The sequence below is a fragment of the Diabrotica undecimpunctata genome, chromosome 1 (assembly GCF_040954645.1).
Source record: "Diabrotica undecimpunctata isolate CICGRU chromosome 1, icDiaUnde3, whole genome shotgun sequence".
Lineage (NCBI taxonomy): Eukaryota > Metazoa > Arthropoda > Insecta > Coleoptera > Chrysomelidae > Diabrotica > Diabrotica undecimpunctata.
Genome location: NC_092803.1, coordinates 2,114,626 through 2,138,985, shown reverse-complemented (window position 1 = coordinate 2,138,985; position 24,360 = coordinate 2,114,626). Strand labels below are relative to the sequence as shown.

The 24,360-nt window shown below is 32.3% G+C and overlaps 2 protein-coding genes across 3 annotated transcripts; both read left to right on the top strand.

Moving 5' to 3' along the window:
• The first annotated feature begins 222 nt into the window (after window positions 1-222).
• On the top strand, window positions 223-11,819 carry LOC140443649 (uncharacterized). Of its 2 annotated transcripts, XM_072535019.1 has the most exons (3): window positions 223-624; window positions 4,932-4,961; window positions 8,206-11,819. In XM_072535019.1, exons 1-3 carry the CDS (start codon window positions 390-392, stop codon window positions 9,318-9,320), a joined length of 1,380 nt encoding a protein of 459 aa, XP_072391120.1. In that variant the 5' UTR covers window positions 223-389; the 3' UTR covers window positions 9,321-11,819. The 2 variants fall into 2 exon arrangements, with proteins under 2 accessions (XP_072391120.1, XP_072391126.1); XM_072535025.1 differs by lacking the exon at window positions 4,932-4,961 and having other exon boundaries at window positions 250-624; window positions 8,206-11,817.
• Window positions 11,820-14,463: 2,644 nt separating this feature from the next.
• LOC140442666 (uncharacterized) lies at window positions 14,464-19,042 on the top strand. The gene is made up of 3 exons (XM_072533662.1): window positions 14,464-15,122; window positions 15,180-15,605; window positions 17,601-19,042. The coding sequence occupies exons 2-3, from the start codon at window positions 15,395-15,397 to the stop codon at window positions 19,040-19,042; spliced, it is 1,653 nt and encodes a 550-aa protein (XP_072389763.1). The 5' UTR covers window positions 14,464-15,122; window positions 15,180-15,394.
• Window positions 19,043-24,360: the final 5,318 nt, after the last annotated feature.

The following is a 24,360-nucleotide window of genomic DNA, read 5'->3' as shown; positions in this document are numbered from 1 at the left end:
AGACGCCGGGTAATTCTAGTATACGATAGTCACTTTTACCCGTAACATATACATTTTCGGTCAGAGAAATTATATTTTTGGCATAGAATAAGTCTTTATTTGATATTTACGACTATATTTATTTTCCATTCAAAATTCGAAACATACTATTGAAATTTGCTGCTTAAAATTCAAAACACGTTTTGAATTTGGCGCCAAATGTTTTAGTTGAGCTTCCAAACGCATTTGGCGGTAGAGTAGAAACTCTTAACTTTTTCTAAGGGACTTACTATAATGACGCTGATGTCATGTCAGCTTGGTTTTATTTACTGTTTATGTTTCAAAGTGGCCAAATTATTTTTGATAAACAAAAGCAAAGCACCATTAAACTGTGACCAAAGTTTAAACAGATGGAAATAAAACAAGAAGTTAGTGATGAGACGTGTCAAGCAGAAATATATTGTAATGCTATTGATGATGATCCTTTGGATATTTGTAAAATTGAAATTAAGCAGGAACCTCTAAGAGAAAGTACACATGATACATATAATTATGTAGCCTTAAAGAAAATTCCCATAAAGATTGAAATAGAACAAGAGGAACATAAACTTACGTCATTTAAAGAAAGACCATCAAATCCAAGAGGTAAGTTAACCACAAATGTACCTAGGGATTGATGAACCTGAAACATACATCAATGCATTCTGCTTGTAAGTGATTCATGAATGTATTCATATTATGAATACTCAAGGTTCATTTTTATTCACTGTTATTTTTGAAAGTTAGCAAAAAGTGAGCCGTAGATAAAGAAAAGTGAGTCAAGTGGAACGCATGTGGTACCACTAAGGAGCGGTCATGCCAGCTGTGGCTCTACCATTGCTTCTAAAATATGAAAGAGTGGGGCAATAAATGCAACTTTAGATATTTTTATATGTAGATGCCGCGTGGTTGTAGAATAGGATTAAATTTTTGCATTTTATAAAATTTTTTAAAGAAAATATTATTTTAACTTTTAATAAATTAATCTTTTTAGAAAAATTATTATGATTCAAATTTTTAATTGAAATATGTACAAATCTTAAGTATAAATCAGTTTAAGACTATATTGTAATAATTTCACCAATATTCGTTCATTGTGAAAATTATGTTTTAGATACTACTAGTTGTTATTTTAAAACAAGATTAAATAGTACACATACAGCATAAAAACTTTCACATATACTATTCATTAAAAGGTACTGTTAAAGTTTATTTTGTTATTTCAAAAATAAATCAGGAATGCTTTTTGTTGTTATTAAAAAATTATGGATGAAATGGAAGTTTTGGCGAAATGGAAAATTTCATAATTTAGTAAAAAGTTTCATTGAATACTTTTTTTTTAAATTGAAATTTTTTAAAAATGTTTCGTTAATTTCTGGGCAGAAAAACAGTATAATAAAAAGTTATGTGACAGTTTTTCGTTGTGTTGGAACAAACCAATTTTTAATTCAAAGTTATACAATTAAAAAAATAAATACTTTGAATATTGTAAATATCATACATTTTTAAGTTTTAAAATTAAAAATTGAACAATTTAATATATTGGAAATAAAGATTTTATTGTGAAAAAAACAAAAAAAAGACAGTTTGCAAATCAATGGCATCTAAATTTGTTTAGGCGTAGATGCAAAGTTACCCGTTTGTACTCCTTTTCCACTTCCCACTAACTACATATTTCATTATGAAATTTTCATGATAGTTTTAAGCCGACGGCCACGGCACCACGCTGTGAGTTTATGCAGCCACCCTCTTAAACCGTAACCAAATCGCCCATTTGAACTGCTCTTCTATAAGCGTCTATATTCTTTGTACTAACTTTTAGCCTCAAATGAGCTGTCCATTAAGTTTCACAGAATGAAATATTGCCTTGGCAGTGTTGCTATGTATGTATAATGTATATGTTAAATGCTTGAAATACCAAGAGAGAAAGCTTTTAAAACATACATTATTATATTATTTTATGCATTCTACAATTTTATAACTTATATAAAACACAAATGAATTAATATTTGTTTCTTTTAATATTAATTGTAGTTAATTATTAGAACATTTTTTGACAATTGCCCTTTCATTTTCTAGCAGATAGATTTGGCAATAGTGTCAGAACCTTTAAACCACCAGTTGCCAGATTGCAACAGATGTCTTTTTAACTATAATATTTATACTGAAACACTTATATTTTTTATACTTTATATTATACTTTAACATTTATACTTAACAGAAAATAGCCATTCCTCAGTTATGTCAAATAATTAAATAGATTAACTAAAGCACTATGTGATCCTCGTATCATTTTTAAGAGTTCAGTTGGGATGTTCTCTGGTTCAGTTGCTTTCTTGGATTTGACCTATTTTATTGTATGAAGAACTTCAGATTTTAAAATTTCAGGTCCTTCTTGATTTACATTGCTCTATATGTTTCGCCTGTCATCTTGGAACAATTCAGTTATATAGTTACTCCATGTTTCAAGTATTTCTTGTTGCTGCCAGTCATGCCAGTCTTCTTTTCTAATTTTTGAAGTTATACTTCTATACGCGCGCTCCACGTTGGAAATTTGTATGGGAGTGAATCTGTGAAATCATTACATATGTAAGATAATGAGTAAGAGAGAGACAGAAGATATATTTTCTCTCTTCCTCTCTCGAATATAAAAATGTTCCTTTTGTATATATAATTTAATATTATATATATTATATAAAGATATATATATATATATATATATATATATATATATATATATATATATATATATAATATATATATATATATATATATATATATAATAAAATATTTATTAATATTATTATTTATGATATGTTTTGTATTATTTATTAAATGTTCATAATTATATTAGTCTTTTGTATTTCAAAATAATAATCTCAATAAATCACTGTATGACCCAGAACTGTCAATTTTGAATTAGGTTTGTCTCATGGCCTCGGTAGTATAGTAGTCAGTATCCCCGCCTGTCACGCGGGAGACCGGGGTTCAATTCCCAGACGGGGAGGACTATTTTATTAATATTATTACATGGTAAATTAAACATATATGCGTAAGTAGAAAAGTTATGTATATTATTGTCATTTTTAAATACTTATGAATATTGCATTTTAATTTGTATTGTATTATTATATTAATAACAAAATAAACAATGAATTTTACTACAGAGTATGTGTAAAAAAATTTTTGCATTCAACTCCTTTCATACATATATGAAAATAAAAATATACATTTTCATCAAAATATTGATTCAATCCTTCATTTACTATACTCCTATTACAGGTCAAAAGTTGTTTAATAATTGTTAGTAAGTTGTTATTAATTGTTTCTCTGTCTGCTATGTCTTACCTATAGCATTACATATGTAATGATTGTGCAGATTGACCCCCAAATAAATTTGTAACAACGAATGCGTGTATAGAAGTGTAACTTCCACTGGACTGCCACACCCGTTTTTATTTTATTTTGGAACATCTCTCTGTCATCCACTTTTTTTAGCTGCTTATATTTTTTGTTTTATTTTTCTTTGTTTTCTTCTCTATTTGTCTGCCTTGACCTTTTGTTGTCTTCTTTGTTCATTAGGTCTAGTTTTTCTTCCGTCAACCATTATTGTTTCTTGAATCTATTAGTTACACTATGTTCTTCTATTATCTGGGACATATGTTCACGAAATAGTTTCCATGTTTGTGAAACCTACTAAAGGGTTGTGATCAGCTTCAATATCTGGTCCGAGGAATGTCGTAACTCTACTAATGGAGCTACTACAACTTTTGTGGATAAGAATGTAAGAAATGCGTAGTTATGTAAAAAACTACTCAATTGAAATTAATGCTTATCTGTCCATGGGTTTGCCAACCACTTAGACTATTTTATTACTGTAATCCGGAGAGCAGACAAAGGGGGTTAAAGAAAAGAAACCCATTTACCCTTTTGGCAGCAAGTTGCTGTGACCGTATGTACTCTGTTTTCACGACGGTCATATGCAGTCTTGCCTTGCATGTAACGACTGTGCATATGCACACTATTGTGGGATGTGAATAAGATTCTATTAATTGGACATATTCTGTGCTTGTCGCATTGGTCTGATAGACAAAATAAATCATAAGGTATATGCTTAAAACATTCATAGATAGATCAACGGACCACCTCACAAGAATCTGTGCTTGCTTGGGATTTGAAAGGGGGTGGCGGGGGAAAATCCGGAAATACAGATTTCAATGCACCCCTCGAGCAGGAACAGCAGGTTTCATGGACGTGATTGCTATATCATGCCAGATTAGGTTCTGCTGAATCCTGCAAGTTATCTTCAGGTTTACTATATTATGCGAAAACATCGTAGTTGTCAATTTTTGCATTTTTTTTTTCAACTTCTGATACTGTGTATTACTGACAACTAAAACAAAATTACAAAAACAATACTGTCAGAGACACTCAGTAGATTATTTTATTATTTGTGGCTTAAGTCGAGTATTATTGCTTATTAAGCATAAGACGCACTCAAAAGATGTTTATTCTAAATATTAGGGCGACGTGGTTTTTATGTTTATATCTCACGTCGAGAATGTGTAATTAAATTTAACGACTTCCCGCTTTGATTATATTTTTATTTCGGAGAAGCCGTGGCATGTTTATATTAATTTAAAAGATTGTAAAATCAGTACCTTTGTGAACTTACCACCGATATATTCTTTAGAATTATTTCATTTTAAAACTGCCTGTAATTTTTTGAATAGAAGTTATTGTTGATAATTTTGGACTTTTATTCCATCGAACGATATTGATGTAGAACGGGTAGATTTACATTGATACAACCAACAAATACAGAACAAAATAAGAAATTTGTAGATTGTTTCAATTTTAGTATATTTCAGCAATATTTTTTGGGAAAAGATATATATTAGTTTTTATTTTAGGGTTTCCCCAAGAGGAGAACACTTTGGAAAGTATGAAAACAATACCCGTACATACATGTAATAAAGAACAACATATGAATCAACCTGTTGAAGAAAATACATTTAAATGTGAAATTTGCTTTAAGCAGTTTGCCCATAGAGGATCATTAAATAAACACACAAAAATTCACGCTGGGGAAAAACCATACAAGTGCGAAATTTGTTTTAAACAGTTTATTCAATCAAGTGATTTGAAAAAACATTTGAGATTGCACACTGGAGAAAAACCATACAAATGCGAAATTTGTTTTAAGCAGTTTACCCAAGCAGGTTCTTTGAAAGCACATTTGAGAGTGCACACTGAGGAAAAACCTTACAAGTGTAAAATTTGTTTTAAGCAGTTTCCAATGAGAAGTAAATTAAAAAGACATATGAGAGTGCACACTGGTGAAAAACCTTATAAGTGTGATATTTGTTTTAAGAAATTTACTGAATCAGGAAGTTTAAAAAACCATTTGAGACAGCACACTGGAGAAACGCCTTACAAGTGCGAAATTTGTTTTAAGCAGTTTAATGAAACGTCAAATTTGAAAAAACATTTAAGACTGCACACTGGAGAAACGCCTTTCAAGTGCGAAATTTGTTTTAAGCAGTTTAAGCAAAAAATTAGTTTAAAAAAACATATGAAAGTGCACACTGGAGAAATGACTTACAAGTGCGAAATTTGTTGTAAGCAATTTAGTCAAACGTCTGATTTGAAAAACCATTTGAGAGTGCACACTGAAGAAGCGCCTCGGAAGTACTAAATTTGTTAAAAATTTGCCCGAAGAGGCCATTTAAATGAACACATAAACGTTCAAACCATAAATATAAATCATAATAATATTTACTGTTAGGTACATACTTTCCTTTTACATATTCTTGGTCTGTACATCTCATTTATTTTGTTTTTGTGTCATTAATATATTGTCCTTTTTGTGGCGTTTCTTCTAATTCTTTACTTAAAGAATTAGATTTTAGTTTTTCAAAAAAAAACTGTATTCTAAATTGATGTGCTCCATAGATGTGTGTTGTATAGTTGAAACTGACCAAAAATTTCCAATTTTTTGACAAGTTAAAATTGGGATTGTGTATAAGTAAATTCCTAGAAAATTTCAAGTGTAACTAGCTGCTTGATTGAATAATTTTGATGTTGAATCTTTTCTTTACTGCAAAAAGTTGATGAATAAAGTTAAATAGTGACAATAAAAACTAAGTGGTTCCAAGATTGTGATTATAGTCCAGGAAGTTTTCTATATTTGTATATATATTTTGTTGTATATTTTAATAAATAAAATGGATACATATATATTATAAATTCAAATGAGACAACTGATCTGGTATGGTCATGTGAAAAGAATGGACGACGACAGGCTGCCAAACCAAATTTTAAAATGGACGCCAAGGGAAAGAAGGAAGAGAGGAAGGCCAAAACAATCCTGGCTGGGCGGCATTCAGAAGGCAATGTCGGAAAGAAACCTTCACCCTGGCGAATGGAATGACCGACTTAGCTGGAAACTGGGAACCGGAAGGCGGAGAACGCTATAAAAAACTGGGATAAAAAAAAATGGATACATGCGCCAAGTGTAATAATCAATTTGACTTAATGAAGTTTTTTCTTGTGATGGATGCAGAACTGTGCTTTGTATGGAATGTGGTAATCTGAAGTTAAATGCATGCAGTTGAAGACAAAACGTAAACAGAAGTTTTTCTGTGAACAGTGTGAAGTGGGATTTCAGAAGGTACCAGCTCTGTTAAAAGAAGAATTATGAAATTAAATAATTTACTTTTCAAGTGATTGGAATTAAATTTGAAATTTTAAAAATTGTTTGAGGTTCACTGATCATCGCTTAGTTATTAACCGGTCTTTATACATGGTGTTTCCAATAGTTGTGTTTTAGTCGTGTTTTTAGTTATTGTTTTATATTTTTTATAAGTGTAGGTACTATATTTTAAGTGTAATTGTTATTTTTATCTTATGTATTAATGGTATAAATTGATTACTTTTGTGTGTATTAGAACTTTTGCTATTTTTGAATAAATAAACTTCAACTTTTTCTAGTTATCGGTATCATTTTTTGTATGCTTCTCGCTACTATTGCATATCATTAGCGAACGACAGGCATTGATGCCATTGATGCTTTTTACAAAATTCCTTGGTTGAGTTTACCAAAAGTACAAGCTGAATATAGCCGCAAATGTCAAAAATATTTCGGTTTGGCAGTGTTTGCATGTTTTTATAATGCATATGTTGTATGCTTCAAATATAAAGAGATAAAGCTTTTAAAAAGTACATTTTGATTATACTATTTTATGAATTCTGCAATTTTTAATTTATATGAAGTAATAACGAGTAAATATTTGTCTCTTTCGAGATTAATTGCAAACATCTGTTGCAATCTGGCAACTGCTGATTTGACGATTGCCAAATCTATCCCCTAATCTATCAAAGGGTAATTGCTAAAAAAAATTCTAATAATTAACTGCAATTAATCTACATAGAAACAAATATTTACTCATTGTTGTTTTATATAAATAAAAAATTGCACAATTCTGCATCTGCATTGCAAGCATTTTTATCTTGTTGGTTTTTTATTTAATTTAATTTAATATGTTTGTACTGTTATTGTAATTGTATTTCTGCTTTATAAATAAAAAATACTTGGGTTTGGGCTTAAGAGATTACATAAGTCTTGTATTTTCAAAAAATCGATTTTTTTAGTCTGTATGAAAATATAGTACTTCAAAGGGTATTCACACCAAATTTGAAGTAAACTTGAGCAATATTAGCGGGGTTATAGAGATTTGAATACCGCGCGGTCGGTACGTGTGCTCTCAGTTTAAAATTTCATATGAGTTTTTCTTGAAACTTTGTTTTTCCGTGCGGTAATCACGATTTACCGAGAACGAATCGAACGATTTTGATGAAACTTTGCACAGTTCATCTTTATACATATTATTGTTTCGTGATTGAAAGAAGGAGTTTTTTATCAGTCCACTCGTTCTTTTTTTATATGAAAAAAATTATTAAAAAATGATTAGAGTCGGAAGAATTCTAAAAACTATGAGATGATAATCCGTTCAAACTGATTTAAAAAGTTTAAGCTTAATTTTTTTTAATCCCTTCGTCCACATATAACTCCGGTACTTAATATTGCTTGAAATTTAACCTCTTAAATAATATTTAGATTGTGTAAAATTTAATATATTTCAGCTATATTTTTTGGCAAAAAGTATATGTTAGTTTTTATTTTAGACTTTCCCCAAGAGGAGAACACATTGGAAAGTATGAAAGGAATACATGTACATACATCTAATAAAGAACAGCATATGAATCAATCTGTTGAAAAAAGTACATTAAAATGTGAAATTTGTGTTAAGCAGTTTGCCTGTAGAAGTTCATTATACAAACACATGAAAATTCACAATGGAGAAAAACCATACAAGTGTGAAATTTGTTTTAAGCACTTTTCTCAACTAGGTAATATGAAACAACATATGAAATTACACACTGGAGAAAAGCCATACAAGTGTGAAATTTGTTTTAAGCAATTTAGTGACACAGTAAGTTTGAAAAGGCATTTAAGAGAGCACACTGGGGAAAAACCTTACCAGTGTGAAATTTGTTTTAAGCAATTTACTCGTGCAGATGATTTAAAAAGTCATTTGAGATTGCACACTGGAGAAAAACCTTACAAGTGCGAATTTTGTTTTAAACAGTTTACTCAAGCCTACGTTTTGAAAAGTCATTTGAGGGTGCATACTGGAGAAAAGCCTTATAAGTGTGAAATTTGTTTTAAGCAGTTTAATGAAACAAGTAATTTGAAAAAACATTTAAGAGTACATACTGGTGAAAAACCTTACAAGTGTGAGATTTGTGTTAAGGAGTTTTCTTGTCAAAGTCATATGAAACGACATATGAGATTGCATACTGGAGAAAAACCTTACAAGTGCGAATTTTGTTTTAAACAGTTTACTCAAGCCTACGTTTTGAAAAGTCATTTGAGGGTGCATACTGGAGAAAAGCCTTATAAGTGTGAAATTTGTTTTAAGCAGTTTAATGAAACAAGTAATTTGAAAAAACATTTAAGAGTACATACTGGTGAAAAACCTTACAAGTGTGAGATTTGTGTTAAGGAGTTTTCTTGTCAAAGTCATATGAAACGACATATGAGATTGCATACTGGAGAAAAACCTTACCAGTGTGAAATTTGTTTTAAGCAATTTAGTCGTGCAGATGATTTAAAAAGTCATTTGAGAGTGCACACTGGAGAAAAACCATACAAGTGTAAAATTTGTTTTAAGCAGTTTTCTCAAACAGGTAATCTGACTACACATAATGTGAAATTCCACAGTGAAGAAAGATCTTAATGTGTGAATTTGGTTTAAAATGTTTCCGTAATTAGAATTTAATTGCACATATGCAAGATTACCGATATATAATGTTTTTTCATACCAAGTGATTTGAAAAATATATTGGTTTTCTGGATAAATTATGCAGCCTCTAACGCAAATTTTCGTTATTAAATGAAACTTCGTTCAAATTGGACATATTTGTATTATAATAACAATAAATCTATTTTAACAACAAAAATATTTAATGTGTCTTAAAATTAATGTATTAAAAAAGTAAAAATATATAAATACCTGAGAAATTGTACAGTTTGTTCATATAACCTCTATAACTTCAACAACTTTTAGAATAATTGTGATAAAAGTGATTTAGTTATAAGACTTACATACTGGATATCATCATCATCATTGGTGCTACAGCCCTATAAAAGAGCCTCAACCTTCTTAAGTCTATTACGCAAGCTAGTTATATCTACTGCCAACTGTTGCCAGTTTGCTGCGCCTATTTTTCTACCATCCTCATCTACACCATCCCTCCATCTGAGTTTTGGCCTACCCCTACTTCTACTTCCCACAGGTTGTGACATAAGGATTCTTCTAGGAGGGTTGTTCTGCCAGATATCCTGCCCATCTTAGTCTTCCTATTTTTATAAGAGATACTTACGTCTTTACCACCAAATATATGTTTATATCTGTGATATATCTCGTAGTTGTACCTTCTTCTCCAAACAGCATTTTCACAGATGTCACCGAATATTCTCAGGATCCTTCGTTCAAATATAAGCAGGAGGTTTTCATCTACCTTGGAAGTGGTCCATGTCTCCGATCCACATGTTAACACTGGTTGTGTAAGGGTTTTGTATATGGTTATTTTTGTTTTTTGGCTTAAGTTTCTGCTTCTCATATGTCTACTCAGTCCAAAATAGCATTTGTTTGCTAGGATTATTCTTCGCTTGATTTTTTCCGTCATGACGTTCTCCTTGGTGATCAGGGAGCCTAAGTATGTGAATTTGTCCACCACTTCAAAGGTAAAGTTATCAACCGTGAATTGGTGGCCGATGTTTCTGGCTCTATTGTTGGGTGTTGATGCCATTATCTTAGTTTTCTCCTCATTTACTTGCAGGCCCATATTTTTTGGGGCATTTGACAAGGTGGTGGTATACATTTCATCTAGTTTGCATGTTGTATGTATATGCCAAAATTTGGGATTATTTATTAAAAATGTTTCCTCTGTTGTCTATTTTGGCATCCCTGACCGCCAGAGCATGTCCCTGTCGCAGCCCAACATGCGTTTCAAATGCCTGTGATTGTTCGCCCTGTATTTCGACTTTGCAAACAACTTTACGCATTGTAGCCTTAACCAATCTTATCAGTTTATCGGGGATGTGGAATTCATCCATGGCTTCATACAATTTATTTCTTAGGATACTATCATAGGCCGATTTAAAATCTACGAGAGATGGTATGTGTTGAATTCATTGGTTTTCTCCAGTATTTGCCTTAGCACAAAGATCTGGTCTGTTGTTGATCGACCATTCCAAAAACCACTTTGATATTCGCCAAGAAGCTCCTCTGAATGTGCATTCAGGGGACCATATAAAATACTCGAAAATATTTTGTATGCTGTATTAAGGAGGGTTATTCCCCTATAGTTTCTACATTCCAATTGATCATCCTTTTTTTGTAGTGGGCAAACGATCCCAATACACCACTCTTCCGGAATTTGTTCCTCATTCCAGGCTCTCAGTATAATTTTATATATATGATTAGTCAGAGTAGTATCTCCACATACTGGATATAGTAAAGTCTTACCACTAAATCTTGAATCTTTGATTCTTGAACAAGTATCGTGATCGCTAGAATGTCTTGGGTAGCTAGAGAAGCTTCATGTAGATCATGGCTCCATCTGGACCAGCATAAAACCATATTACCTGCTTATCGACCAATTTATCTTATAGCAGCTGGCTAACAGGGTACTGTCTGCGTATCGTACATTTGTGATTATTGTGCCAGTTATCGTTATTCCGCCTCTCCATTGCCATGGGACTTTTCTTATAATATACTATGTATATATTAAACAACGCAACACAGCCTTGTTTCACACCAGATTCTGGTCTAAATGGTTTGGAAAGAACATTGTTGAGCTTCATTTTTTATTGTGTGAAATGAAGTAGAATCTTATTCGCATGTGTTACCACAACTACCCTGCAGTTGCTGCATTTTGTATTTAAGCCTTTCTTTTATAGTGGAATGTAAATTGACTCTTACTATGTTGCAAAATCATATGTCATGTTTTAAGTATTTGAACTGAAGGCTCTATCTCTATCTGGTTTGGCATTCACAGTTCCATAAGTGTTGTTGGATATAGATAAATAAATTTAAATATTTTCTAGCAGTGCCATCTATTGGCTACTTTACTAGTTAAATAATGTATCACTTTCCTTTTTTAGAGTAGTAGCAGAATTACAGTCATAGAGTAAACACGTGTTTCATTTTGTTCATCAAATCTCCATTTTTGTTCCAGAACTTTATAATTTCTCAATAAGTGTCATGTAATACTTTTTTACAGTATTGTCTTCACACTTCAGCAATATAGTTGGCATATGTTGTTGTTATATGTATAGCCCAAAATAAACAGTACTGAACTTGTAATTATTTTATTGTTTTAAAAAATACATATTATTGACACTACATGTTCTAAATGAGCTCCACCGCTCTCAAGACAGACTTCATACCGATATTCCAGAATTCTCGTAATGTTATGGAATCAAGGTTTGTGGTGCCCGTTTAAAAACGGCAGTTTTAGCCATGCTTCAAATGCACCCGTCTGTAGAATGTGCAGGATAGGGGAAGTCAGTAAATCGTGCAATGAATTTGTTTAGAAAATGTCCCTGAAGAAATTGACGAACTGCGACAGCAGTATGGCAAGTTGCCCCATCCTGCTGGAAAAATTGGTCTCGAAATGACAAATTACGTGCACGACAAAATTGACGTAGATCAGGGATAAAGCGTGTTAAAATTTGTATGTACCTCTGTTGATTAAGTGTGACGCCTACCATTTTCTTCGATAAAGTATGGACCTATGATTCCGTCTCCCGAAACTGCACACCAGACACTCACTTTTGAGCTATGTAAAGGAACTTCATCTGGTCTGGCAAAGCCCAGAAATCGATTTGTGCGACGATTTACATGCCCTGGCAAATGAAAATGTGCTTCGTCTGAAAACCATACATTTTTCAAAATCAGGATTTTCGTAATGTAATGTAAGAATTCTGGCAGAATATTCCACTCTACTATGATAATCCCTGCGATTTAATTGTTGATGTACCTGAAAATATACGAAAATGCACTCAGCTCCTTCAGGTTTCTTTGCAAGGAAGTTCGTTTTAAGCCAAGATGCAACGCCGTTCTTGTCTGGCTGGCCTTCGGATTTTCCACGTTCCACGAAAACACATTCATGGTTATTGTTAATTGTTGTTGTTAAATGTCCTGGGACGCCCTGAGTTGTTTCCTTTTCGTTGGCACAATACATTACCCGTATTTATAAACTTTTGAATAACCTTCAAAATTACAGCATTACTTGGAGAACATTTATTAAACCGTTGTGGGGATTGATCACACACGTATTGCAGACTTACACTATTACGTCGACTGATTCCGTATGAGCGAAAATAATGATCCACAAGAAACACTTTCTCCTCTGTACTTAACACCATTTTTAACAATTAGGCCTTAATAATGAATTGTTTAAGGATTACTTGACAGGTCTATACTAGTTAGTTTGAATATGACAGCGCGCATAAAGAGACATCTATGTTTCAGATTCAGTACTGTTTATTTTGGGCAATACTGTATCACCAATACACCTGCAGGCAAAAGAAAGTTCGAGAATCAGGGACGAGCCGTGCCGGGGTGAAAGGGGTGCGTGGCACCGGGTAGCGCTGGCCTGGGGGCGGAAAAATTTACCCAAAAATATAGATATCAAAAAAATTAAATCGAAACGCCAAGCAAGCAAAGTGCAAAAAAAATAACTGGCCAAATAGTTGCTATTAAGAAGATAGATATTAAGCCTTTCTCTGATATAGAAAGTTATTTATGTTTTCTTGTATCGTTTCTTGCACGTACATTTGGGCTTTGTATGACACTATGCAAGTTCTTTTACCGGAAATTGTATGTGATTCGGTACATGATTGGTCGAAACTTTGACACCTATAAAAATAGAACTGCAGTACCTGAGAACCCCAAGCCAGATGCTCTTGATTATTTTAAAAAATACTGTGGTTCAAAAATGAAAGAAATAAAATGTCCAAATATTAAAACTAAATTGAAAACCACAATTTTTGAAGATATTCAACAGGCTACAGTAAAAGACAGAAATAATAAATAATTTGTTTTTTTTTACAAATTATGTGTTTGAATAGTTTGAACTTTCAGCAGTTCCGATGCTATTTGATCCAATCCCTGTGATTTATTGTTTTTCAATTTGTAAGTCTACGAACCGTGGTTGGTGTTGGTGGGCACTTTTCTCAGATGTCTGCTTGGTCTAATTGTATATCAAAGTTCTTCTTCTTCTTCTTCTTTTTTTTGGGCTATGTTCTAGACAATTTACCCAATATATCAAAGTTATCTTCCAGCCGCCATTATGACAGAAGTTTTACGTTTTTACTCACAAATTGGCGCATTTTTTGTACAAGAAACTGCAGCGGACACAAATTCTTGTATCGTTTCTGATATAAGAACTATACGCTTGTATGACACTATCCATTTTTTTGTTATATCAAAAACGATATAAGAAATGATACAAGAAAATGCATAGTGTCATACGGCCTTTTAATAGATTTGGCAATCGTCAAATCAGCAGTTGCCAGATTGTAATTAATCTCGAGAGAGACAAATATTTACTCGTTATTGTTTAATATAAATTAAAAATTGCAGAATTCATAAAATAGTATAATCGATATGTAATTTTTAAAAGCTTTCTCTCTTTATATTTGAAGCATACAATAGATCCATTCTAAAAACATCCCAAATCCCAACACTGCCAAACCGAAATATTTTAATTTTTGGTTGACATTTGTGGCTTTCAACTTATACTTTTGGTAAACTTAACCACTCAACCGAGTATGTTCTGTGCACTCCACCATGACTCCACCCAACCATCTTACAGTGTCAACATATCTGTTTTATTTTGTTGTTTTCGGGACTCTAGTTTGTTAATGTAATGTATAGTTATAAAATATTAAATAAAAACTTTCCTGTACCATAATATATACTGTCTCTATCTGATATTATGTATCATTTATATGTATATAAAATGCATAAGTATGTACTATATTCTTGGACAGAGAGAATATATTTTTGGCATAAAATTAAGTTTTTATTTCTTATTTTATGACTATATTTATTTTCGATTAAAAGCATATTTTTTGAATTTTGGCGAATAAATTCAGAGCATATTTTTGAATTTGCCAACTAAAATTCAGAATTTACGTTTTTTAATTTGACGCCAAATAAAATTAGTTTCGGCCCGTCCGCATTTGGCACTAGAAACTCTCTCCCAAAACTGTCTATGGGACTTACCTTACTACTAGGCTGGTGGAGTTGTTTTGTTTGAGACCGCGCGACCGGACCGCGGTGCCGTGGAGGGAGGACACAATACCTGGTGGAGGAGCGACTGATCAATTTGATAGACCAAGACCAGGGTTACAACGTTATAAACAACAGATTATATATATAATTAAAAAAACTTATTTAAAGTTGTTGAAATATGTGGAAAAGAGTTCAGCATTTGTATTTACGCTGTAAAATGTAAATGTTAGGGTGGGTTTTAGGATAAATATTTCTAAATACATAATATTGAATATAGCTCCTTTTCAGGTCTAGGGAACCATGTATTAATAAAAAAGCAGAACCAGATACCAGCGAGGTCCGTGAAGATTGGCAACAAAACCCTCAATACAAAAGAAGGTTAAAACAACTTGTGGGTTGGGACAATTTATGCCTGATTTTGTTCCATTTTAGGATATATTATATAGTGTATTGGATACAAACATTACTGAAATAAATAAAATCTTATCATCAAGTTTAATCAAATGGAAGTAAAACAAGAAGTTCAGGAAATGGATAAAAATGAAATATATAGTGATGCTCCTTTGAATAGAGTTAAATGTGAAATTAAGGGAGAACCTAATAAAGAAAGTATACCTGATACATTTAATTATGTAGACTTTAAGGAAATCTACATAAAGTCTGAAATTAAACAAGATGAAAATAATCCTGTATTATTAGAAGATAACCCTGAAGGTACATAAATAGAATTTTTGTAAATTTAAGTGCTTCTCTCATCTTTCTTCTTCTTCATGTGCTGAGCTCGATTATCGACTTCGAACTCTTCTTCCGTCTACCTTGCCTTGTATTATTAAATGGAGTATATTATATCTCTCTGGGTGGCGCATAACATGACCAAAATATTCAAGTTTGCGATTTTTAACTGTTTTGATGACTTCTGTAACTTTTCTCATCCGATGCAAAACAGCTTCTTTATGAACTCTATCCACAAAACTTATTCATAGGATTCTCTAATACACCCAGATTTCAAAGGCTTCCAGTTTTTTGAGAAGTGTAAACCTTCGACACCATACAAAAGAGTAGAGAACACATAACATCTCACTAAGCTAATTTTCAGACTTAAGGTAATATTGTTTCCACATAACAGTTTCTTCATCTTAAAGAATGCAGCTCTGGCCTTCCCAACTTCTCTCATCTTCCCAACTAATAATAATATTTACCTCTAACCCTTTTAATACTTATTTGACCTTAAATAATAGAGACATATAAAATAATATCAAATAAGTAAGTTCTTTACATGTATGTGTTACAAGCAATGTCCGAAATTGGACAATCCTAGCATTGTACAGAAAATCTTGTCCACTTCTAGCATTGTACCCCTTTACTGTACAATCTCTGAAATATATATAATCGGCAGACTTTGTATAAAAGAATTGCTGTACAATGTTCGAATTTCAATAAGTAGCCATACGTCAAAGTTTGAGATAATATATCAGATATCGATTTTTACGATTATTCCCCATTTGTTATTAACGACAAACAAACATCAATCCATAATTAATCAGCGTTTTTGACTTTTGGATTCATACAATTAAATTATTTTAAATTTTCATACATATCTCTTGAAAATCTAAGATGTTTTACAAACATCTTCCCTGTATTATAGTGATGTATCTATCTCTTGAAGCTTTGAAATGTTTCACTAACAATATCTCTATTGTAGAACAATTTCTTATTCGATTCGATTTATCAATTTTTGATTTGGTGTGTCGCTTGTCAATAATAATCGATTCGAACCGATGAGCGTTTCGACAATTATTTTGATTATTTCGGACATTGTACAGTTTGGGGGTACAATGCTAGAAATGGACAATAATTTGTGTACAATGTTAGGATTGTCCAATTTCGGGCTTTGCTCGTAACATATGCATTATATAGTTGACCAATTATTAATTCTTCCTTGACATAAATTACTAAATGATACTTAAATTCTAAGAGCTTAACCAGAAAGGTCTTACTTTTGGACACAATTGAAAAGAGGATCTTGTCTTACAGATAATATGTATTTTTGTCATTTTAATATAAGACATTAATTTTTAACAAAAAATGACCTTATTGAATGTTCTAAATGTGGCAAATAACATTCATTGGTAGAATACTTTTAGTTTATTAAAAACACAGTAAACTGCAAGTACCTACATTTGGTAAAAAAATTTTAACATTTTAAAACATGTCAAAAATTCTATAAAAAACTAAAAATGAAACTATGTTTTATGAGTAGTAGTTAACTGTTGAAATATTGTTATGGAAGAATAAGAACTAAATCCTTATCACCCATCAGATACATATTAGTCAAATATTGGTTAAACTTTTTTAACATTGTAAGTAGCTGAGTTGTGCCAAATGTAGCAATCTTTTATATAAACATTCAAAATGCAATTTTTGTTTTTAGTTTTTATAAAATAAAAAAAGATAATGTAAGCATTGTCTTCCGCCATAGCATAACTTCTTTCCCCATGCAGTCCATTGCTTAGAATTACTCATCAAATGCTTTTTGTCTTTTTCTTAGAACTATAATTTGGTTGAGTAAGCAAATATCTAATTTTGCATTATTTCGTTATGCACAACCTAAACAAAGACCCTTTTCCAGTCTGCCTAGGCTTACTTTTCCAATAATATATTAGTTTTGGTTTTCAATATAATATAATACTGATTCAATCTGGTTTTTAGGTTTCTTAAATGATGCAAGTAATGTAGTAGAAGATCATGTAATAAGTAACCAATTAATTCAACATTTAACTGTTCCTATGGGTATTGGGGAGCATGCTGACAAAAAAATATTTACATGTACCATTTGCTATAAACAGTTTTTAAAAAATTATTACTTAAAAGTACACATGAGGAGTCATACTGGAGAAAAACTGTTCATGTGTGAAATTTGTAACAGCCATTTTACAACAAGGAAAGATTTAAATGTACATATGAGATTGCACACTGGCAAAATACCTTTCACATGTGAAATATGTGCCAAAGAGTTTTTGCAAAGTTCTTATTTAAAAGTACATATGAAGAGCCATAGTAGCGAAAAAATTTATACATGTCAAATTTGTTTAAAACAGTATAAAAGTAAGAGTGGATTTATAGTTCATAAAAGAGAGCACACAGGAGAAAAACCTTTTAAGTGCGAAATATGTGCCAAACAATTTATCACAAATGAGATTTTAAAAACACATATAAGAGTGCACACTAGAGAAAAACCTTTCACATGTGAAATATGCACCAAAAAGTTTTCACGCAGTTCATCTTTGAAAATACATATGGAGCAACATAATAGACAAAATCCTTTTAGTTGTGAAATCTGTTTTAAACAGTATAAGACTGAAAGTAAATTGAAACTGCATGAAAAAGAGCACACAGAAGAAAATCCTTTTATGTGTGATATTTGTTCTAAACAGTGTACAACTAAGAGTGAATTAATCATACATAAGAGAGAGCACACTGGAAAAAGGCCTTTTACTTGTGAAATTTGTTTTAAACAATGTGTAACAAAGGATGTTTTAAAAGTACATGAAAGAACACACACTGGGGAAAAACCGTTCAAATGTAAATTATGTGACCAAAAGTTTTCTACAAATTCCACTTTAAATAAACATATAAGAGTGCACACTGGAGAAAAACCTTCTGAATGTGAAATATGTGCCAAAAGATTTACACAAAGTACTTATTTAAAAGTCCATATGCAAACTCACACTGGTGAAAAACCATACAAGTGTGAAATTTGTTCTAAACAATATTCAACAAAAGAGGTTTTAAAAATACATATGAGAGTGCACACTGGGGAAAAACCTTTCATGTGTAAAATATGCAACAAACAGTTTTCAACAAATTCCTCTTTAAAACCTCATATGAGACGGCATAATGGAGAAAAGACCTTTACATGTCAAATTTGCACCAAACAGTTTGTAAGCAGTTCTGAATTGAATGGACATATGGGAGTGCATATGAAACCTTTTGTGTGTGAAATTTGTAGAAGACAGTTTTCAGCAAATTATAAGTTAAAAATACATATGAGAAAGCACACTGGGGAAAAACCATTTGCATGTAAAATTTGCAATAAGCACTTTCCTCAAAATTCGTCCTTAAAAACACACATGAAAAAACACTCTGGATAAAACCACAGTATAGACAACAACACAGTTGTTGTCTATACTGTGATAAAACTCTAAATGAAGAGGTTAAGTTTGCACTGTAATCTACATAAAAATGTTGTTTTTGAGGTTAGCAGAAATTGAAATTTCATCATTGAAATCAAATAAAATCATTAAATTTCAAAAATCGTTTCAGGAGATTGCCTCGAGAGGAATGTATAGAACAGGATAAAAAGCTAGTATCTGAAGTAGTTAATAAGCTGAGAATTTTAGAGGAAATAGCTATGGTTAAGAAAGTTATAGGGGTGGAAAAATTCTGGAAATTTCTAAGTAATAAACAGTCTAGTCATAGATTAAAAAGTTCACTATTTTATGGTGACCATTCAGCTTCTAATTTTCAGTATATTGCAAATTTATTTAAGGAATTTTTCCAGACTGTTTATGTTTACAATCAAGATACTGTTGACTTTGAAGTTGTGGATGAAGATGTCAGTAATAATATCACCTGCAAGGAAATATCTAGAACTGAAATATTTAATGAAATTGTTAAACTTCCTAAATAGTTATTGTTGGGCCCAGATGGACTGCTTAATATTTTTCTTATAGTGTGTTCGTTTTAATAGATCATAAGAAACCTTGAAGGTTTCCTTGTACCTATTTCCAAAAATGGTACCAAAGAGAACATTGAAAACTATCAAAGTGTCAGTATACAATCAGCCATACCTAAGTTATTTGACTGCTTGGTAAGTAAAGAATTATACTGGATCTTCTTCTGCAACAACATGGTTTTGATAAGGATAAATCTACAGTTACCAATCTGGTTACCTATCAGTCAGATATTATTAGGTACATGGAGAATGGCTTACAAATAAATGCCATATACACAGATTTTTCAAAGGCATTCGATAGAGTAAATCATTAAATACTGCTTAAAAAATAGTGGCATCTGGTTTCCACTATTTTTAGACAATAATTTGCTGATAATTTAAAATTTTGAAGGCCAATTAATTGTGTATCGGACCATATTCTCTTGCAAGCTGATTTAGATTGTTTATTAGTGTGGTGTGATTTAAATAAGCTTTTATTACATGAGAAAAATGCTTCTTTTTTAGCTTTACTCGAAGTGCTTACAGATTTTTTACAATTTATACAATACATGACCATAATTTAATATATGACCTTGATATGATTTTCGGTGAAAAACTAACTTTTATTGACCATATTAAAACAATTTCTCTTAAAGGTTTTAGAATGTTTGGTTTTGTATTTAGAAATTGCAAGCTATGTTCCGTTGACGCTATAAGATTAGTTTATTATGCATGGGTTAGATCGGTGATAGATCAAACACAAGTTTTTGCCCTTATAATTCTAATGTAAGAATTTACAACCATGTTTATTTTCCAATAGAGGTAACGCTCTTTGCCCCCTCTGAGCCTTAGGAAAGATTATTTTGGTGTTTCATTTATTGATAAGTTACTTAGTGGTGGCATTGACTGTATGGCTCTGTTGGGTCGGATCTACATTAATGCACCATCGTACCGGGGCTTATGTTAAGCTTAAGAGCTAAGAGTTAAAATTTTATGTTCCATTCCATAGAACCATTTATGGTATTAACAATCCTTTAGATAGATATTCAGTCTTGGTAAACAATTTAAATATTGATATTTTTTTAACATAACTTTAACGAAACTTAAGAGAAGCATTTTGTTTTAGTTTTTTTTTCTGAAGACTGCTTGTATTTCAATTTAACATTAAAATAATGGTGATTTGTAGTTAAGTTTGTTATATTTTATTTAAATGAAAGTATTATTATACAGGATAAAATATTTATTTTTGTACTAAACCTAAACATGTATTGTGATTTATTGTATTAATGAGGTTTTGCCGTATAGTAAATAAAAAATAGAAGAATTCTCTCGTGTTGGAAAACCAAAGTGTACTACAAGACCTTCGAGATATGAAGGAAGAAAATATCCAACTAAAAACCAAAGTCACACAGCTGGAGAAGAATCTGCGAATTAGAAATTAAAGAATATTCCTGTAATATATCCTGAAGATTCTAAACAAGATCTAATGGAAATTGCTAATTTTTTATCAAGTAAACTTCCTGTTACAACCAGGAAACCGAAAATGGATCAGTAATTGTAGCAAAATTGAGGTGATATTAAAACAAAAGTTATTAAAGCAAGGAAAAATCGTAATATATTCAAATATGTATGATAATTCGTAGTAAAGACAAAAGAAATGTTTCAAACATATACATAAATGAACATCAAAATTTTTTAAACGGAGGCTTATTCAACATGGCTTATAAATAAGGAAAGGAAAAAAATTCAAATATCGTTTACCATTTTTTGTCCAGTACAGTCTATTTGAGATAGACAACTATACTATCGAACGAGTGGATGCCTTTACATATCTCGGCACAGAAATCAATCAGAATAACTCCGTAAGTAGCGAAATTAATGCACGTATTTCCAGCGGGAATCGTACATACTATGCTAATAAAAGATTGATGACATCGAAATTATTAGACAAAAGAACCAATATGACTATCTACAGAACACTGATTAGACCCGTAGTAACCTATGGATGCAAAACTTGGGTAATGACGAAAAAAGATGAAGCCCAACTCAGGACATTCGAGAGAAAAACACTGAGGAAAGTATATGGCCCGGTACAAGAGGAAGATGGCACATGGAGAATCAGGAGAAACGACGAGGTTAATGAGTTAAATGAAGGTTATGACATTGTAAGATTTGTGAAAAGTCAAAGACTGTCTGGCTGGGACATGTGCAGAGACAAAACGATGCAAAAACAACAAAGAAAATGTTACAATGGAAGCCCATAGGAAGGCGAAAAAAAGGAAGGCCCAGAACGAGATGGTTGGATGACGTGGAAGACGACCTGAAAACAATGAACATAAGACAATGGAGAAGAAGGGCACAAGAGAGATCTGAATGGAAGGACATAGCCAGACAGGCAAAGACCCATCCAGGGTTATGATGCCAAAAGAAGAAGTATATTTGAGAAAATCTGAGGATTCGGAGCCAATTTGTATCCATAATGAAGACAATAAAGAATCGGATATAGATCAGTGACAATTATGGTAAAGTTTTTAAATTAAAATGAAAAAATGGAAAATTAATGTAAACTATAAATTCAATTTAGGCATTTAGGTTAGATAAAGTTCAATGTAGTAGTACCACCGTCTTCTTGATGTGCCTATCCGTTACGAATGTTGGCGATCATCATGGCATTCTTTATCTTATCTGCAGCAGCGCGAAAAAGCTGGACAGATGTTGTATTGAACCAGATTCTGAGGTTCTTTAACCAAGATATTCTTCTTCCTGGACCTCATTTTCCAAATACTTTTCCTTGCAAGATAGCTTGAAGGAGAGCATATCTGGATTAATTTCGCATAATATATCTAAAGAACTGTAACTTTCGAGATTTGATATTGGTCAGTACCTCTCAGTTCTTATTCATTCTTCTGAGGACCTCCTCATTTGTGACTCGGTCAGTCCACGAGATCTTAAGCATTCTCCGATATAGCCACATCTCAAATGCTTCCAGTTTTCTGCACTTATCTTCGTTTAAGGTCCACGATTCAACACCATAAAAAAGGACAGAGAAGAAGTAGCATCGCAGCTTTCTTAGTTTTGTATCAAGAGAGAGGTTGTGACTCTTGAAGAAGGCCTTTATTTGATTGAAGGTGGATCTAGCTTTTCCGAAGCGTGCTCTAATCTCCTGGTTGTTGGTCCATTCTTTATTTATTATGGTGCCGAGGTAGTTGTAGTGCGTTACTCTTTCTACAGGGAATTGGTTGACGTAGAGTTGACCTTCCGTTATCCTTTTCTTGCTAATTATCATAAGCTTTGTCTTCTTAACGTTTATATTGAGTCCATATTGTTGACTGTAATACGTGATTTTGTTCATAAGAACTTGTAGGTCTTCTAAGTTGTCCGCAAATACTATGGTGTCATCTGCATATCTGATGTTGTTTAGCCGGTAACCATTTAGTAGAATACCTTTTTCAATTTTTTTGCAAAGCTTCGATAAATATTCTTTCAGAATACAGATTGAAGATTAGGGGAGACAAAATACAGCCTTGCCTCACTCCACGCATGATTTTCACATAGTCAGTGTGTTCACCTTCAACTCTGAGATTTGCTGTCTGATTGCAGTAAAGATTTCTAATTATTTTCAGATCTTGGTTGTTAATTCCTGTTTCTTTTAGTATTTGCATCATCTTGGTGTGCTGTACTCGATCAAACGCTTTCTGGTAATCAACCAGACCTGCGTATACGTCGCAGTTGACGTCTCTGCATCTCTGGAATAAGACTTGTACGGAGAACAAAGCCTCTCTAGTACCAACAGCATTTGTGAACTCGAACTGGTTGGGGAAAATTTGACTTTCACACAGCTTGTAGATTCTCTTATGAATTATCTTTAGGAACAATTTTAGGAGATGACTCATGAGGCTTATAGTATGGTAATCTTCGCATTTTTGGCTCCTGGCTTTTTTGGAAGTGGAATAAACTCAGATTTTAGCCATTCTATTGGTATTTCTCCAGAGTTGTATATGTTGTTGAATATCTTTGCCATTATTGCTATTAATTCGTTGTCCATTAGTTTGAGTAGTTCTACTTGTATATTATCAGGGCCTGCCGCTTTGACATCCTTTAACTGTGTTATTGCGGAATAAACTTCCTGCTGTAATATTCTTGGTCCATCATTTACGTCTTCTTCTAGCTCAAAGGTGTTATCTCTTTGGTCTTCAAATAGTCTTTCTAGACATTCTTTCCACGTTCTTATTTTACTCTGTTTGTCCAAGATGTTGTTTCCGTCAGAATGAGTTATATTTCCTTTCTGCCTTCGTCGTAGTCCCCCTGTGAGTTCTGTAACCTTCCTATGTACATTGTGACTATCGTATTTTGACTGCAAAGTCTCAATTTCTTCGCATCTTTTCCTTGCTTATAATGACGAGAACTTCCTATCGAGGAATTTTCTGTATGATACTGTTGATGTTCTGATAGAACTCATTGCTTCTTCCTCCCCTTTGCAGTGGGATCATAGACTTGGATGATGTTTATATTAATAGGGTTGGCTTCTACTTGTAGTAACATCACTCTCTCTGATATTGCTGTAAAGTCAAGTAACGCATTTGGCAACCTTGAGTGATACGATTATTCCGACTCCATATTTATGTGATCCATCACTTTTTCCCGAGTAATTAACCTTGTGATCTTCTATTTGTATTTCTCCAGAATCTGGCCATCTCATTTCTGCTATTCCCATGATTTCAATATGCATTCTCTTCATCTCCTGTATTGCATTGT

Bases quoted from the DNA above. Each gene is read 5' to 3' on its own strand.
- LOC140442666 (XM_072533662.1), top strand. From the start codon at position 15,395: ATGGAAGTAAAACAAGAAGTTCAGGAAATGGATAAAAATGAAATATAT. The intron at 15,606-17,600 runs GTACATAAATAG...TCTGGTTTTTAG, and splicing joins ATTAGAAGATAACCCTGAAG to GTTTCTTAAATGATGCAAGT.
- LOC140443649 (XM_072535019.1), top strand. From the start codon at position 390: ATGGAAATAAAACAAGAAGTTAGTGATGAGACGTGTCAAGCAGAAATA. The intron at 625-4,931 runs GTAAGTTAACCA...TTTTTATTTTAG, and splicing joins AAGACCATCAAATCCAAGAG to GGTTTCCCCAAGAGGAGAAC. The intron at 4,962-8,205 runs GTATGAAAACAA...TTTTTATTTTAG, and splicing joins AGAGGAGAACACTTTGGAAA to ACTTTCCCCAAGAGGAGAAC.